Consider the following 18,986-nt stretch of genomic DNA (forward strand, 5'->3'; position numbering starts at 1 on the left):
AGGTGACATAGTAAGGCTCAAGGAAACTAAAGGTTATATGGTTAGAATCCATGTTATAGAAAATAATTTGGCTTGTAATAAATTGACTTATTTATTTACAGTCCACCTCCTTTCACAAGAGACTTGAGGTTTCACGTAGACTTGAGACAACTCAGCTAGGAAATGTGCAATTATGGAGAAAAGAAAGAACACCTCATAAGAGTAACTAAGATATAATGTAAACTTGAATTTCAAGTCTTTTTACAGATATACCCAGTGGTATTTTTTTCTATAAAAGCTCTTTTCTGGGTTTCTCAAGGTTGTCTTGATATTTGAAAGAGAAATTAAATTTGTTCTGCATTTTCCCAAATTGGATATTGAATAGATGGTACACACTGAGATATAGATGTTAATACAACTTCAGGGAAGCCTTGAAATCGTGTCCAGAATATCCTGCATTCAAAGCTGAGATAATAATTCTCCTTAATGAAAATTGAGAAAAGTAATAGAAAAGGAAAATATTAAATTTCAGTTAAAAATATATAGTTAAAGCTCAAATTCCTACTCCATAGAACAACTACACTTTTATAAAATAGAATGAAAACCAAAAATGCTTCTGGAGAAGGACAATGGAAACTGGATTGCTCTTTGACAGTAGTTCTAGAAGAAAAGTCACATAACCAGTTGATTTGTCTACATATAAAGTCCTGGCTGGTTGACAAAATATACTGAGTTAAAAAAAGATTAAAATGTTATCATTAGAGTATACTTGAAGTTTTTAAGCTGTTCCATTTAAAAAATCACTCAAATTATTTTAGATGACATTATTGTCTTAGTCATTTGGGGCTGCTATAACAAAATACCATAAACTGAGTGGCTTGTAAACAACAGAAATTATTTCTCACAGCTCTGAAAGCTGGAGGTCTAAAATCATGGCGCCAGCATGGTCAGGTTCTGGTAAGGGCTCTCTTCTGCATTGCAGACTGCCAAACTGCTGTCTTCTCATTTTACCCTCACATAGCAAAAAGGGAGCTAGGGAGATCTCTGGGGTTTCTTTTACAAGGGTAATAATCCCACTCATAAAGTTCCCACCCTCATGATCAACTTACCTCCCAAAGACCCCATCTTCTAACCATCACTCTGGGGGTTAGGATTTCAATACATGAATTGGGGGGAGGGGAACAAACATTCAGTCCATAGCATTTATGAAACATGTTAATTATTTTTCAACGTTTTTTTTCCACTGATGAGAAGACTGTCACTCAGCCAGGTAAAGTAACATATCCAAACTCCCTCAGCTAAAAAAGTTTAAAAAACGTACAAATCTAAGGTTCACAAAATGATCTGACTTCAAGGCAAGGGCTTATTATACTGTGCTTATTTGTCTTTCACATGAAGTAAGTTTAGACTGATTCTGTGTGTCCTCAAGAGATTGAATAATGGCAGATAAATTTCAGCTCAATATGAGTGAATTAATATACTAGTCCATAGGAGAATATGTGGTAAGGCATTTTTATTCGTCTTTAGGAGATCTCTGTAGCTTTTTTTTTTTTTTTTGCTGAAATTATACCCTTCAACATAAAAAGATAAAAATAATACTGAACATTGGCAAAATCACCTATGATTAGTAGAGTTTACTGGTGTTATCTGTTTTCAAGACAAATGATAAAAATAATAGTGGAATTAAATGTTCTTACCAAGCTCCCTACCTCACCCCCGTCCCTGCTCCCCAAGAATATAGCTTTCTACAACCAATTGGGGATATTTAATGATAATGTTTTTGTTAAAATATATATACATAGACAAATATTCCCATGTACGGAAATGAGAATTAGTTCAGAATTAGTGTTAACTTTACCAAAACAAAGACAAACAAAACAAAACAAAACCTTACTCCTTGTTGATTTACGAATTTATTTATAAAGTAGATGCTTTTGTGGATTTAGAGTTGAGTTATCAAATTTTAAAATGTATCAATAATCCTCAGCCTTGTGTAAGCCGTTCCAGTTCCAGATGTCTATGTATCAATAGTTTCTCCTGGAATGTCTACACTAGAAAACACCGAAATAATGCAAATGTTTGGTTTTCACAGTCTTCTACTAAGAAGCACATGTAGGAAGTCTGGAGATAAAAACAATAATTAATAATTCCAACGTATGAGATTTATATATGGAATGTCACCGTTGTCTTTCTTTGACTTTTCTGGACACCACAACTCCCTGATTTCTGTACCCAGTTCCTACGCCTCTTCCTCACCAGGATAGAAATCAGATGCAAATAAAGCTTCTACTCTAGGAGAAATAAAGGAATATGGAGTAAAGGGAATAGGTTTCCTTTCTAAAATTTTGTTTTTCATTTCTTTTTCAGAGAAGGAATCACTCTTGTTTCAGGCAGGTTTGAAGGGTTGGAAATTCTCACTTGGTGATAGGAAACACACGGTTACATTTTCGCGGACAGGCGGGTCTGAGGCAAGGAGGGCTGAAGAAGAAGATTTTGTGTACCCTGCCCCCAAACGATTGCTTAGGCAGTAAGGATGGAAGAGCGCTGGGGTTTAGGGTGGTCAGAGTTGCATCAAGTCAATGTCTTTCCTGTCATGTTATACTGAGAAAACGGCGCTGGAAAAAGAGTGATGTCAGCCCCCTTTCTTATGCTTTACAGCCTCCAAAAACTAACTCTCTGTTTGTCTCACTCCCAACCCCTTCTCTCCAACTCCCTTCCTTGTTCTGCCCCTCCTTAGAGGTGTTAGCACAGACGAGTGCCGAGTGAGGAAACCAAGTCGTTGGATCGCTTTGCGCAAAATCCACTTCTCTCCCCTCCCTCCGCTCCAGCCTCTGGATCCCGCACAGCCCTCCTTCCCCTCCCCCCAGCGGTGTGGGGTTGACGATGTGTCTCTGTACTTCTAAGGTGGGAGGGGGCTACAAGCAGAGGATACCGTCAGATGCTTAGCTCTCTCCTTCTGCCTGACTCTCCTCTCTGGCTCCGCCAGGGTTGGTCTATAAGAAATAGCCGGAGCTGTGGCAGTGGCGAGAGGAAGCAGCGGAGGCGCGTAGACCCTGAAAGTCCGGGTGCTCGCGGTTACTCGCAACGCGGTCCCAGCCGGCCGGTCGTCAGCACCATGGACAGCAGCAGCGTCCCCAAGAACGCCAGCAATTGCACTGATCCCTTCACTCACTCTTCAAGTTGCTCCCCGGGACCCAGCCCTAGTTCCTGGGTCAACTTCTCCCACTTAGAAGGCAACCTGTCCGACCCATGCGGTCCGAACCGCACCGAGCTGGGCGGCAGCGACAGCCTGTGCCCTTCGACCGGCAGTCCTTCCATGATCACGGCCATCACCATCATGGCCCTCTACTCCATTGTGTGCGTGGTGGGTCTCTTCGGAAACTTCCTGGTCATGTATGTGATTGTCAGGTAAGGAAGGCTACAGGGCTCCGAGTGTAGATTTCAGTGGCTAATAGGGGCATAAAGGGTGTCTGGCGGGAGGGTGAGAAAAGGGAGGTGAACAGGGGAGAGTATGGAGGTGACAGTGGATGGAATGGTTGCTGTTTGAGTACAAAATCCTACTTTTCTATTCTTCGCTCCGTTGATAAAGACATAATCCAAAATTTTGGGAACGGAGAAGTTGCTCTGGTAAAACTATAAAGCTCTGGCAAAAAAAAAAAAATCTCTCTTACAGCTTGCTTATACTGAGCCAAGAGGGCTCTTAGCTCTTGAGCACAGTGTCCCACAGTCCCTTCCAAAGGAGCTGTAGAAACAATAATTTGTGAATAATGGAAGAGAAATTCTAGTTATTTTACCCCTAATTGGGGGGAGGAGGGGCAGGTTTCCTGCTCAGTTCTTTTCAGAGATGAACCTTGGCAACTTTCCTACTCCTGCTGGCGCCAGGGTATTTTGCTGCACCACTGGCCCACCTTCCTCTTCCTTGGTCATAGCAGCCCTTATTCCACTCTTTCTTCCATCCTGAGGCCACACTCATAGAGGAAGTTTTTCTGGTGTCTTTCCACAGTAAATAGTGTCGTTTTGCTGTAACAAACATGACAGCTGTGTTGCCTAGACCAGTTTGCAGTTGGCAGCTGCAGACCTGCTAGGAGAGTCACAAACTGAATGGGGATAGGTAGGGTGGTTCAGAACTGCAGGACATGACAGTTTTTCAATGCCTCCAAAAGCTGAAACTAGTTAGAAGTGGCCAAAGGCAGCATAATTCTGGATTATAAACTATTACATAAGAAGTTGTAATGGTTGCTCTGGAAAAATTAAGAAGTGTCTTTATCCAATGAAATTGTTTCAAGAGAGTTCGTGGCCCACTTTCTATTTGCCCAGATGTTCCAGGTTTATCTGGCAAAGAGTGTGCAAACTCTCATCATTGAGATTGATGTAAACACATTGTGTTAGTGTTGATGTGCATATTCAAATCCTACATGTTAATATGGAATACTATATTTTCACTTTTGTTGAAGTAGATAATTATGTTAATACTTTAAAATGGCTCCTGATTTAGGATTTTCTTTCTACTAGGGGTTCTATGTATGTAGCAAGCATGGCATTTTCATATTTGGCTACAATATTGGCTTCATCTACTCAGCAAGTATTGCAGGTTTCAATGGAGCTCTTTAATCATTTAACGATCATTTTCTCCATTATGCTTCCATTATCAATGTGCTGCAAGTTGCTTATCAATTCTTTCTACTTTGATGTACGATTTCTTTAATTAATGATTGTTAACGAGTAAAACTAATTTTCCTGATCTTTTGATGAGGAATAAGATAAGTAGTTTCTCTGAGAAAAGAGCACCATCTATTGCAAAGAAGGCTAACAACAAAAGGAAAAATGCAGGGAGAAAATCAATGGAAGAATTTATTTTTTAAAACATTACTTTATGTAATTCAATATAAAGCTTCATATCAAAGATAAAAACTGTCTCTTTTGCATTTATGATAATAAAAATAACAATTAAAGGTCTGCCTCATGAAGAGAAAATGTTTCTCATTTCTCCTAAGAAAATTCATAGCATCATGAGTTTATAGAGCTAGAAGGGAAACTAGAGCTTTTCTAGGCTAGGTGATTAAAATGTGGCAGAGAAAATATAAATGATTTCTCCAAGGACAGATAATTCATTAGTTCAGTACCATGGAATTGCTCTTAGCCAATATAATTTTGTGTTTATTAGAGTGGCAAATCATGATTTGAGTTAATTCAAACAGAAGATTGACAGAGTAGGTTTAGATAATAATGTGGAAATAATAAATCAGTCCAAATTTATGTCTGTAATCCTGGATAATGAAGGATAAATAGAAATTACCAAACCATCTTGAACCCTGCCATCTCAAACATAATCTTTTATGCTCTGTTATTGCTTCTCTTGGTATTTTCCTTCCTGACTTTTCTGCTCTCTAGTTTATGCTTTTCTATAAAGTGAGAGCCAACAGAGCAGCAGCTGGCTGTGAAATAAGCAGATTGGTTTTATTCTAGTGTTTAAGAGATTACTACTTGAGTGAGTTTGTTCTAAAGGCATTAAAATGTAAAACCTCTGAACTTTTGATGACTTGGAAAAGGATGGTGACACTGTCTCTGAGAACATGATATTATGCTTTACTTTTCTGTGCTTAAAGTTTTAACAAAATACATTCACTTTTTTTATACAACAGAAACTAACCCAACATTGTAAAGCAATTATGCTCCAATAAACGTGTTAAAAGAAGATAAAAAAAAGGGCACCCCAAACACCCACCTGTGGCAAGCCAGGTGTTTAATTCCAAGGTCAGGTAATCCTCTGGGTATATGACTGTGAAACAGAAAAATAGTTCAGTGACAAATGAAGAGATGAGGAAAGCCTCTGGGGAGTGAAGAAACTATATCTATTTAGCTGAGAAATTTAACTGGACTGTCTCCAGGCTGTGGTTATTTCACTACAAAATGATCAGTTCAGGGACATTATTGCCTCTGTTAGAAAGATGAATATAATGCTGCATCTATTAAAGTACTGAGGTGAAACGCTTACTTCCTGTTATTATTTAAAATTCAACAAATACTTTTGAATTTTCAAGTAGTTACGGTTTTCTAACCAGATTAAGATTACATTTATTAGAATGTCTTAATACATTGAGTGAACCATGAGGTCCGATGACTATGGCAACAAAAAACAACAACAAAAATAACAGGTAATATAGATGCCATGAATGATTAATGATTTTCAGTTCTGTATCTTAACTCCACCATCATCATAACTTCATCAACAACATTATTAAATAATATAACTTAAGTAACATTCTTACACAGTGCTGTTCTAAGGAACATAAGGGAGGAAAAGAGATGCTGCTACATGATCTAAAGTTTTAAAATTCAGATGTTAAATGATAGACTGTTATAACTGTTCATTATCTGAAAGCTTTTTTGGTTTTAAAGTACTTGCATGGTAACTATATATTAAAAATTACCACAGCTATTCTGGAAAAATAAGGCGATAAAATATTACAATATGTGGCAATCATTTAAAATGGGATAATAGTATATTATTGTCAAGAAGGTTTTAAAGAAAAAAAATCAATCAAAATAATACACAAAGTTATAGCCACCAGGAGTGTTTCACTTATTGAAAATATTTGACCAAAGTATAGAATTAACCATAACTCTAAAAACTGATATAGTCCCAGATGTATTTATTTTGTGAGTTTTTTTTAAAGAGATTTGTCCATTTAGTTATGGTCTATGCAGACACTATTGGAAAAAGTAAAGGGTTAGAAACTGTTAGATCTCTGGGGGCTATGTAAGCCATCCTTCCAAATAAAGTTCCAATGAAGAGTGCCAAATTATATGGCCTTCTTTTTTAAGATTATTTCTTAACTTGACGAGATGAATTCTCAATATTAGTTATCAGATAAGAGCATTTAAATATATGCAAGATGTTATTATCTTTGATTTCACTAAGAAGTATTTCTAATTTTAAAACATGTCCTATGATCTCTGTGTATTAAATATTATTAAATATTTGATTCAGGTTTAAAGTACAGAATGATCAGTGGAGAGCTCCTAGTAACATCTATCACAATGTGAACTGTAACTGCTGTTTCCCGTACAGGTGCTAACTCTGTTGGGAACACCTCTTTCTCAGTGTGTCCTGACAACACTAAATGGTTTTTCATTTCCTCCATTGTAAGCTATGTCTCTGTCATTTGCATAGAGTTATCACTGAGTTTCTTTTCCTTCTCTCCTTTCATGAATGAGCTATCTTATACTTTATGAAATATTTCCAACATAAAGAAATGTATAGAGAATAATATGATTCTTCACCTTTAAACATTATATATAATTATGATAATTATAGATACCTCTAATAATATATAATATATGTTATATTATATATAATATATATTTATATATACATAATACATAATTGTATATAATTTACATATTTTATACAATACATAGTGTAATATATAATACGTAATTGTATATACATAATAATATATAATATATATAAGAAGCCATCTCTCTTCTCCCATTATACTCCCTCCCCTGAGACTATCACTATTGTAAATTTGGTGGTTATTATTCATATACATATTTTAAAATTTTTATTTCACATGTGTGTTTCCACAAATGAAGGGTAATCATTTAAACATGCTCTTCAAACTGCATATATTATTTATATTTTATATTAATGTTGATATACATAATTTCACTATTTGCCCAGAGTTGTTCTAGTTCCAGCAGATCAAGGATAGAAACAAACGTCAAACAAAACAACATAAAAGCAAACAAACAAACAAAAACTCAGGTCATTATCTCTCCTATACCCTTTTACTTTATCTCTAAGGATGTGTTTTAAATTAATGTAAAGATTTCTTTGTGTTTTCCCATAGTGACAAATATTTCCATGTTACTTATCTACAATATTCAAAAAAATGTTTTCAGCAACTGCTGCAACAAATATATCTGTTCATGAATATAACCCAGGCATAATTTCTCCACTTCTAAGAAGGAAATAGAAATAATTTCTGACTACTTCAAAATGTCATTCAAGGTAAATACTGGCAATATTTACTTTGGGGTTTTGTAAGCCTTGGAGGACCCCTTACACATAAAAGCTGAAATGTTATTTCTTCTAGTAATGCACTTTAGTTGTGAATTGAAACCAAATTGTTTCAGTCAGCAGGAAAAGATAAACTCATTTCAATAGATAATAGCTGATTCACTTTGTTATAAAGCAGAAACTAACACACCATTGTAAAGCAATTATACTCCAATAAAGATGTTAAAAAAAAGAATACATATTTCTTAAGAATCCTATCTTATAACTTCTGTTCTAAATCTTAGCTATAGAATTGTCATCATATAAATTAAAACAAGTTGCTAAACACTAAAAAAAAAAGTAGCATTTTAAAATATATTGATAAATATGAAGACTAAATGTTGAGTGGAATTTTAAAATATGAGACTATCATTTTCTCCTAATTCATAGAGAAATTACCTGAATATTTGCCTTCAGAAATTAATCACATTCTGGATGTTGCATTGCAAAACTGATCAGAGAGATAGTGGCTCTACCGAGTCTAACCAAGTGAACCTTTATAAGCCAATAGGTAGGGCAGGTAGGGCTTTTACACATGATGAAACACGTGATGGGTTCTATCAGATGAGAGAGAGAGATCAATCTATTCTAGATATCAGATTCTGTCTAGGCAAGAATATTATCAAGTACAGTTTGCTTTTTTAATTCAATCATGTATTAGTTTGTCATTTGCATATATTTAAACTTCTGTTTTTAGAGATACAAGGGAATCAATTTAATTTTGAGAATTTTATTTCAATATGCAGAATTAAACGGACCACATAAGTTTTTAAATCAGGGCGCCATACCTAGGTATCTAGTGACAGACTGATAATTGAAACATATGGATATCCATTTTGTTTTCAAGCTATTCCCTCTAATTTTGATAAATGATAATGCAAACATAAACTTGTCTTCATGCCATGAACTCACTGTCATATTTAATATGGAACTTAGCTTGTGGATTTTCTTCTTCAGCTGTTTTAAAAATATTCCCTTGAAGAATGTTGCATGTGTAGTCCACCCTCATTATTCATAGATTCTGTATTTGCAAACAAGCTTACTTGCTAAAATTTATCTGTAACCCTAAAATGCGTATTCATGGGCTTTTGGGGTCTGTCACAGACAAGTGCAGAGTTGCCCTGATGGGCAAATTCCCAGCTGAGGTCAAACGAAACAACACTCTGCCTTCCCGTTTCAGCTCTCAGTGTAAATATTTCCTTTCTGAGATCTGTTTAGGGCCACATTTTTAGCGTTTTTGATGTTTTTGTTGTTGCTGATTTCACTGTTTAAAATGGCCCCAGGTGGGGCTTCCTGGTGGCGCAGTGGTTGAGAGTCCGCCTGCCGATGCAGGCGACACGGGTTCGTGCCCCGGTCCGCGAAGATCCCACATGCCGCGGAGCGGCTGGGCCCGTGAGCCATGGCCGCTGAGCCTGCGCGTCCGGAGCCTGTGCTCCGCAACGGGAGAGGCCACAGCAGTGAGAGGCCCGCATACCGCAAAATAAATTAATTAATTAATTAAATAAAATGGCCCCAGGTGGATTGACATGTACCCACTGTTATATTTAAAATAGAGAACCAACAAGGACGGTTTCCTGTATAGCACAGGAAACTCTGCTCAATATTCTGTAATAACCTAAATGGGAAAAGAATTTGAAAACAATAGATACATGCATGCGTATATCTGAAACACTTTGCTGTACACCTGAAACTAACACTGCATTGTTAACCAGCTATACTCCAATATAAAATAAAAATTTTAAAATGAGCCCAGGTGTAGTGTTGAAGTGCTGTGCAGTGTCCTAAGCACAAGATGGCTGTGAGGTACCTAACGGAAAAAGGAGGCCTATTAGATAAGCTTCATGTGGGTGTTACAGGGGTGTTGGTCATGAGTTCAGAGTCAATGAATCAACAATATATATTAAATAATATGCCTTTAAACAGGAACACACATAACAGAATGTTATGTATTGATTAGTTGATGAAAATGTGATTGGAGGCTCACAGGAACCTCCCTCTATTTATTTGCTCTAGAAGCAAAGCTTCAGTCTTCTCTAATTCAGTAGGTAAAGTGAGTCTATAGAACAAAACTACCATGAATAATGAGAATTGACTGTAATAACTTTTTATTTTTTCACTCTTTAAAATTTTACTTTCTATGTTTAAATTATAAGAGTAACAATCTACTTCCCATTCAAAGTTTGTGGACTTATGTGTAGGTATATATGTGTTTTATTTGAATTTATTATTTGCTGATATCAATCCACTGGTACAGCTCAGTGTTCATAATTTTGCATATTGAAATAAAATTCTCAAAATTAAATTGATTCCCTTATATTTCTAAAAATAGAAGTTTAAATATAATTGGGATTATGTAATAATCCCATGTGAATGTCTAGATTATTCTTACAATTTAGGATTTAGTTCAGTTGTCTGAAGTCTTATGCTTCTATTTCCGGTGAAGATCTAAACTCCAGAAAGAAAACTTTCACCTAATAAGTAGTATGTAATTGCACTATAGTCATACAATCACAACTATTACTTGATACTTTTTTTTTGCTAATCACTTTATTTTTTAAACTTTTATTTTATATTGGAGTATAGTTCACTTACAATGTTGTGTTAGTTTCAGGTGTACAGCAAAGTGATTTAGTTATACATACACCTATATCTATTCTTTTTCAGATTCTTTTCCCATATAGGTTATTACAGAACATTGAGTGGAGTTCCCTGTGTTATACAGTAGGTCTTTGTTGATTATCTATTTTATATATAGTGTACTTGATACTTTTACTCAACAAACTTTGGAGTAATTTTTAAGTCACAAAATTCTTACTCTAGTTTTCAATAAGAAACTGAACTGCCTACAAGTTAATGGCTCTAGGTGTGTGAATTAGCCTGGTCCCTCCACACTAAGAAAGGTGAGAATGCTCAAATAAAGTAGGGATGTAATCTGGAACCTAAAAACCTATTTTATACCAAGATGTCTTCATGAGCCAATGTAAAGTTTGGATTTAAATGATTCCAAGATAAGAATCTCACCTCATTTTACTATATTTAGGTGCACATACAACTCACACCCATCAGGTGCAGAGGGATCACCTCTCAGTCTACACCAGGGGGTGACAAATGTTTACTGTAAAGGGCCAGAAAGTAAATATTTTAGGCTTTGCAACCACATGGTCTCTGCCACAATTATTCCACTCTGCCACTGTAGCCCAAAAGTAGCCATGGACAAAATACAAATGAATGGACATGACTATGTTCCAATAAAACTTTAGGTAGACACTAAAATTTGAATTTCCATATAATTTTCATGTGCCTCAAAATATTATTTTTCTCAACCACTAAAAAATATATAACTACTTACAAACTTTTTTTGGTTTTTGATTATTCTAACTGTGAAGATGTAAAAGGCAGACATGTAAAAACTTAGCTCCTAAAATATTTCTCATTAATGACAAAAAAAAGATTGATTTTCTAACTAGCATTTTTTAATAATTTTACCTAATCTTTTAGTTGACTTTTATGAAAAGCCATACATTTGATTATCAGGAAAATAATCATGCCACACCTTCTTTTGTTAACTCATTTTACAAGAATGAAATGATTCTTCATTCAGTACAAAAAAATGCAAACCTTTATTTTGGTTTACTTGATTATACAATGCAAATTATTCCATAGTAAGTGTTAACAAATTACTTCCTTGTAGCAGCCTCAGATTAAAAACAGCCAAACTAATTATTATACATATAAAAAAATTAAAATACAAATTAGAATGTAAAACCATTCTTAGCTGACAGATTTGGCCCACAAGCTGTCATTTGCCAAACGCTGGTACAAACGTGCTAAATAAAACTTAGTGGTCATAAGAGAGAACATATCTCCTTCTTCGGCAAATTTGATTGCATTTTGTTGTTTACTAGATGGAAACAAAGCATTTTGTAAAAATAACCTAGTACCACCTTGCAGTATTTTTCAACATGAGGAAATATCAATACAAAATGAAGTTTAACACAAATCAGAAAAGTGGTCATAGATTTTTACGACAGAGGATACTGCTTTTCTGAAACTGATGTTGAAGTTTAAATGGTTAAAATAGTAATCACACAGGATCATCTCCATGTCACCCCAGGTGTCCACCTTCAACCCCCAACTCTTCAACCAACCCAGACAAACCGCAATATTCATTACCACTCTTGGCCAGTGATTAAGGAGTAAGTGCTTAGAAAATTGCGGTTCTTAAAAATTTCCATCTATTAAATATGCTTTGTGGTTATCTTAAATCAGTGCAATTTTCTAGGCTTTTCCACAGTGCTTTCATCTTCAGTCATTTGAAGCTTTCAGGAAACACTGAAATTGTCACCTGTAAATTCACATTAACTTCTTAGCAAATATGAAATCTGTCCTCAAAGACACCTATGCCTACACACACACACACCCCCATGCACCCAGATGGTGACTGGCAGCTTCATCGCCCTCCACCTCTCTTTAGGCCCTTTGAAGCACAAAAGCTCATTGCTTGGATTTTTTTTCATCTTCTTTTTGACTTACGTAACTTGCTCATTTTTTTAAAATTTGTTTTCTGTGGTTCTCAAAAGTCGCTTTGAAAAATGTTATTCCCTGTGTTTTAGAACTTAGACTGTCCAGCTGCATAAAGAGGACTAGGGTAAGCCTAGGTGTTCTGTGATATTTGTAATCCCTTGACTTCCTGCCCATGGTTTCCCTCAATCATTTCCTAAAACTCACTGAAATCTCCTCCCTGCCTGATTTCTCATCTTTAATTCAGTCCCCATCTGTATCCAAATGACTGCTTCTTTGACCACTTGCGTTCAGAGAAAACTTTCTAGCATGTACACAAATTCTTTAAATCAGCCGGATGGCCACCAGGTACAAGTTTGCAAGGAGAGCTAAGTTAAGGAGAGTTTTAACTGGCTGATAAAGAGTCCAGCTGAAGAATGCTACAGTTCCCAGAATCTCTTAGGTGAGATTTGGATCTAAATTCTAGCAAGAAACCCAGACAGGATAAAATGAATAATAAAAGTTGAATTTCCTTCCAATTAACTCACGGAACATCAGAGCTATTGCATAAATCCTTGCAACGCACTTAAGAGACAAAGAAGGAGAAGACCTCCCAGATATTCCATTCCAGTGGTTCTCAATCTTGGTTGCACATCAGATTCACCTGGGAAGCCTTTAAAAAAAGAAAGAAAGAAAACCCGCTTCCACCTAAGGCTAATTAAATTAGAAACTCTGGGTGTAACTCCCGGACGCAGGTAGGTCTAAAAGCTCCCTTGGTGAGTCTAATGTGCAGTCAAGATTGGGGCACACAGATCTGGACCAACCTACCTATGTCATGGATGAGGGAGCAGTCCTGTTTGACAAGGAAGTTTAAGAGATCTGTCTGTGTTTCATTTCTCTGAACATTATGAAGCTGCTTGTAGAATAAATAGTAAATTAAACTACCTCCCAGAAAAGCTAAAGCTCAGGATGTTTTAACAATTTTCCTAAAGTTGACCAATCATCTCCCTTCATAGCAGGCACACTGGCATGGAAACAGTGCTAATTCTGGAATGAGAAATACTAATCATATTCAACATCACATAAATTTTAGGTCCAAATTAGATAAGATATATGGAAATGGGTGGTACATTCTAAAAGTGCTATATGAGAGACACGTTTTGTTATTTGCTTCCCTCCCACTGGGAATTTCTTCCCTTCCGTCCCACTGGGCTCACACCATCGGCATGCAAGATCTCAACATTCACCCACTACTCCTGCCTTACCATAGATCAATCATATTATTATTCTTACATTTTGAAATGCAGTTTATCATTTTGGAATCACAGTTTCTGCAGAGGCAAGGCAAGGCGTTGCATGGGTGTTATTGTTGTCATTCTTTGATTCATTCCAATGCACTGTATCGCTCCAATATCATTTTGTTTAGCAACCATGATGATGGGAAGAGAACTCTAAGGACACATAACTGCAGTTTACTTGGCTCCCTATTGATAAGTCTTTCTATATTATATGATAAGTTAATGGAGAAAAAAGACGCAAACCAATTATTTTTTTTGAAAAAGAATAGCCATTTTTAACTTAAATATTTCACATTTAAATCGGTGTTATAGTCCAAGTGTCTAAAGCAGAATCCAAGTCTAAATGCTGACTGCATATAATGAAACTCCTTTTTACTCAGCAGAGCAGTTTACTTGAATTAAAAGAAATAACTTATAATAATGGTGTCCTTTGAACACGAGCTTTGAAAATTCAGGAATTTAACATACCATCCCTGTGAAAAGTCCTGGCTTCTGTTATGAGTCTGACTCACTAATCACAGTAAAACTGTTCAAAAAGATGGAGGTCTTCATGGAGGATGCATTTGTGATGGTACAGCGAGTCCATGTGAATGTCTATTCCTAACACCTTCATAATGGATTTTTCCAGGACTTGCAAGGCAATGCCTGTCAACTTTTAAATCAGAGTAGTAAACTCTATAAATAAAGCAAGCACAAGATAGAAAATAATATCCTTGAGACCTACTCAAGAGAACTGAGAACTGAGAGTTCTCTGAGAGTATTCCAAGTACAGAAACTGTAGAACAAGGAGATCAGTGAAAGAAAAGGCCTTTGCTTCTGAACATTTTTTCACTGAAACACTGGGTTCAGTGCCACTGAAATGTTGAGCATTTTGTGGGGGACTATTAATGTTAATTGAAAAATGCTGCTGGCAGTATAACCTGAACATCAGAACTTGATTGTGCCTGCCAAGAAGAACAAGGGAAATTTTTATCAACATTATAACTTAACACTTACTCAGCCCCATCAGCTCTCAAGAGGAAACCACATGGGTTGAAGGAATTTATATATGAGCATGTTTCTGATGATGTTGGTGATCCAAGGCCACGAAAATAAGAGGTTCTATTAAAAGCAGACAATGTTAATTGAGATCCTTCAAACAGTCATTCCTTCTGATGATAAAAGGAAGCTTATTTAACCACTTTGCAAAATAAGCAAAATAGATATTTAAAGAATAAATGTAGTGCCTTAAAATTATATAGGACTTTAATTTTTTCATTACATTGAATAATTTGATTTTGTAAAATTTTTGTGAGTTTAAACAAGGAAAAAAATTGTAAGTCAAACTAATACTAAAGAAGATGAAACTGAAGCTCATTTATTTGCTATGTTTGTTCAGCACTACTTACAAAGCACCCTCCTAGAAGCTCCAAAATCTACCACTGAGCAAAATAGACCCAGTCCTACCTCACTCCAAAAGTACAGTCTAGTGGAAAAGAAAATTAAATCATTTCACCAGCTGATAAATGCCAAAGATAGGACCAGGATAACTAAGCCAGTGTTCTTCAACCACACTATCAGACAAACACTATTCCCAAGGTTTATTACAATTACTGTAGTTTATCTTCCTCCATCTCCAAGCCTAGCAATGGGAAACCTTTTGATTTAAGTCTTTATTAATTTTCTGAATTTCGTTAAAGGTATTATTTATGTTTCAGATACAAGATAGAGAAAAGTGAGTGGAGAGAGCCTTGGTTAATTTTCATAGAACAATGAAACAGAATCCTATTGCCCAGGATTTACAAGTATTTCTCAAAGCAGATGTTATAAACATTACACAAATACTAAGGATAAAGCAATGGAATAGTAGAGTCTGGAATTAATGGGATTCACAGGAAGAAAATCTCAAGAACCATTGCTGTAGGACATTCATTAGTGTGTCACTACACTGAAACAATGTCCATTTTATTTCTGAATACCCTGTCATACATAAACATAGGCAGCAGAAATCTCAAGTTAGAAGTCAGACCCAAAACTTCTGTTCTTTAAAATTACTACCCATTTTGTGGAATTTAGAATACAAGTATCAAAGGAGAAATTGATGCCATCTTTTGAAAAAGGATCATTACTCTGACAAAATGCAGACGTTTCCTGCCTATAAATAAATATGTCACATTCCCACAAAATACATTGGTACGAGTCAATGCCACAAAGCATACATTAAAATACAAACCACGCCAATGATAACTTCCACAAGAGTACTATTTTCTCAACACTTTAGAAACTCAAAAATAAGAACATATGAATGAATGAATGAAAGTGCCCATCTACACACCCTTGCAGACCTACTAGAGAATGGACTTGAGGATATGGGGAGGGGAAAGGGTAAGCTGGGACAAAGTGAGAGAGTGGCATGGACATATATACACTACCAAATGTAAAATAGATAGCTAGTGGGAAGCAGCCGCATAGCACAGGGAGATCAGCTCGGTGCTTTGTGACCGCCTGGAGGGGTGGGATAGGGAGGGTGGGAGGGAGGGAGACGAAAGAGGGAAGAGATATGGGAACATATGTATATGTATAAATGATTCACTTTGTTATAAAGCAGAAACTAACACACCATTGTAAAGCAGTTATACTCTAATGAAGATGTTTTTAAAAAATGAAAAAAAAGCATATTTTACATAAAGTTATATGTCCTTTATCAAAAAAATGTACTCTTCTGGAATAATAATAGCAACTGTGCTTTGGTGTAGCTGAGATATTTTGTCCACACAGTAGTTTGAAGTTAAGTTGATATTTGAAATATAATATATTGGTCAACTTTCTAGTTAAAATAGATGAAGAGGTGGAGTTTAACATACCAAATCCTTGGGTGGGGAAGATAATTGGTGAAGGAAAATAGCTGTGATTTTACAACAATCTAGGCTATGACGCATCGGTTATCTTTAGCACACATGAGAAAGCATGCTAAAAAAATTAGTATAAGCAAAAGTAACACTTTCATAAGTATAAACATTTAAGCTGTGTCTTGTCAGAGAATGGTATCTGCCTCATTAAATTTGAAACCCATGAGAGGCATTGTCATCATCAAGACCACCTTAGCTAACATTTATTGAAAGTTACTACAAATTAGACTCCAAACCAATAATCCTTAAGTATACTATTTTAAAATGTTTTCATATTTACACCAACCATTTAAGGAAGACACCAATATCTTCCAAGTTTTACAGATGAAGAAAATAAAACTCAGAAAATTTAATTAATAAGCCCAAATTTGTCCAGCTCATAAATGATAGTACTAAGATTTGAATCAAGATCTATATGACCCTGAAACTTAAGGTCTTTCAAGACTGCTATATTTACTTGCGTCAAGGTGAGATTTTCAAGCTAGTTACTGAGGCTTCGCTAGGCTATCTGATTAGCCTGTTATCTTACCTTACATATCATACCTCCCAGAATGTTCCCGAATTGACAACCTGTTCATAACTTTTTTCTTTATTGATAACCTGTACTCCCACTGAAGTGAGAATAAAGAAAATAGGAAACTTGTCTTTTCACAGGTCAAAATCTGGGGTTTTTCCTTCATATTAGGCCATGACATTTTGAATTGAACTTATGTCTCTGGGTTAACTGGATTCAGGTCTCTGAGTCTGCCTTTCAACCTGGAAAAAACAGAATCCATTAATTATTTGTGGCACTTCTAACTACAGAAACTCAATTGTGATATAAAGGTACTCTTAGACTTTATCCCCAGCAGCATAATTTTATGCTGTGCCCAGTATATAGGAATAATGCACATCAACAAACTGATCAGGAACCAGCCAGAGCACCAGACTCAGTGCTGAGAGTGACGGATCAAACAAGGCTTTCTGGATCTGTTATTCAGCCAAGCACCGGGCCATTTTCCTCTTTCCCTTTATTTCAGTGATCCTTTTTCACATTTTTGAAAAAAACTGAAATTTCCAATTTGGAAAATTGTAAGCTCCTTGAGGATGAGACTATCTTTTTTTTTTTTTTTAACATTCTCCTATCCCTGAATTTAACAGAATAACAAATGGTAATAGAACATAATGTAGCTGAAATGTTTCAGTACATTGAATATACTGATTATACTGTTCTGTTAATACTGTATTTATTTCAGCCCTCTGTGTTTCAGTGTCCCATTTCTGGTTGGCAAAATTAGAACTTTTAGAACATTGTTTCTCTGAGTGTTACTAGTTGAAAGAAACTTGGAATTCCCAAAAGTAAAATTCTTATAACACAGGTATCTTTTGTTTAATTTGAGAGCAAAAATATTTTCTGCATTCAAGTTGAGATGAGCACCTGAGTCCGTAGAGTCCCTGCCTTCTCCTTCTTCAACTTCATTGTCTGCAGGAATCCAAATGAGAGGGGGGTTATAAGGAGATAATAGTGACAGAAAAATTAGATCTGCAAGAATTAGTTCTGGAAGAATCTGAGAAGAATTCATGCCTCTGTCTCTCTCCTGAGCAAAACACCAGACAAACAAGCAAGGGTCAAGTCAGCTGGAATTACTGCCAAGTGAAAGTAACCAGGCTTGTCAGTGTTACTCCAGAGAGCCTAAGCAAGGTCAACAGATGCCAACAGTACTAAAAATCCTCCCTTCTCACTCATGACTCTCACCTATAAGTTTCTTGGCTTCTCAAATGTTTATGGAGTCAATTAGGAAAAGTGTGGAAACCTATCCTATTCATCTTCCATGCCAAATTCTTCCCATAGCCTCTATCCCAGTTCATTTCCCTTTCCATGCTTTAAAAGCAGATTAGCAAACGTGAGGTATCTGGGGAGATCACTAGTACATGGAATTTTGCTTCTTGCATCAACATGATAAAATGAAAACTGACAAACGTTGGGAGAAGAATTCTCAGTGGAGAGATTTTTTTTCTCCCTGAAAAATCAACGGACATATGCCTCCCCAGGAGAAGAAAGACGAGGTGACAATAGCCCTAATATCAGGAGAATAACAGGAGTGGGGTTCTTCCCAGGACATAGAAAGAGAGAAATCACAAGATAACATGTGACTAAGGAATCCAGATCCATCTCAGCGATGTGTCACACGAGAAGTCACCCTAGGTGACTAAAGGAACTTTTCTGGTCTCGACTATGGACCAAGCATTTCACAGACATTTAAAAGTACAAAGTTT

At 36.0% G+C, this 18,986-nt stretch overlaps 1 protein-coding gene across 5 annotated transcripts in view; it reads left to right on the forward strand.

Annotated features, from left to right (window-relative positions):
- Positions 1 to 2,640: 2,640 nt before the first annotated feature.
- OPRM1 (opioid receptor mu 1) overlaps positions 2,641 to 18,986 on the forward strand; it is a 159,391-nt gene continuing 143,045 nt past the window's right edge. For 4 of the 5 annotated variants that reach the window (XM_029224172.1, XM_029224173.1, XM_029224171.1 and 1 more), the window contains exon 1: positions 2,641 to 3,387. In XM_029224172.1, the coding sequence (XP_029080005.1) occupies positions 2,918 to 3,387 (470 nt within the window). In that variant the 5' untranslated portion in view covers positions 2,641 to 2,917. The remainder of the gene's footprint in view (positions 3,388 to 18,986) is intronic. The other variant, XM_029224174.1, reaches the window with a different exon arrangement.

This window comes from Monodon monoceros, unplaced genomic scaffold (genome assembly GCF_005190385.1).
Source record: "Monodon monoceros isolate NGI ecotype Baffin Bay Population unplaced genomic scaffold, NGI_Narwhal_1 Super_Scaffold_15, whole genome shotgun sequence".
NCBI lineage: Eukaryota > Metazoa > Chordata > Mammalia > Artiodactyla > Monodontidae > Monodon > Monodon monoceros.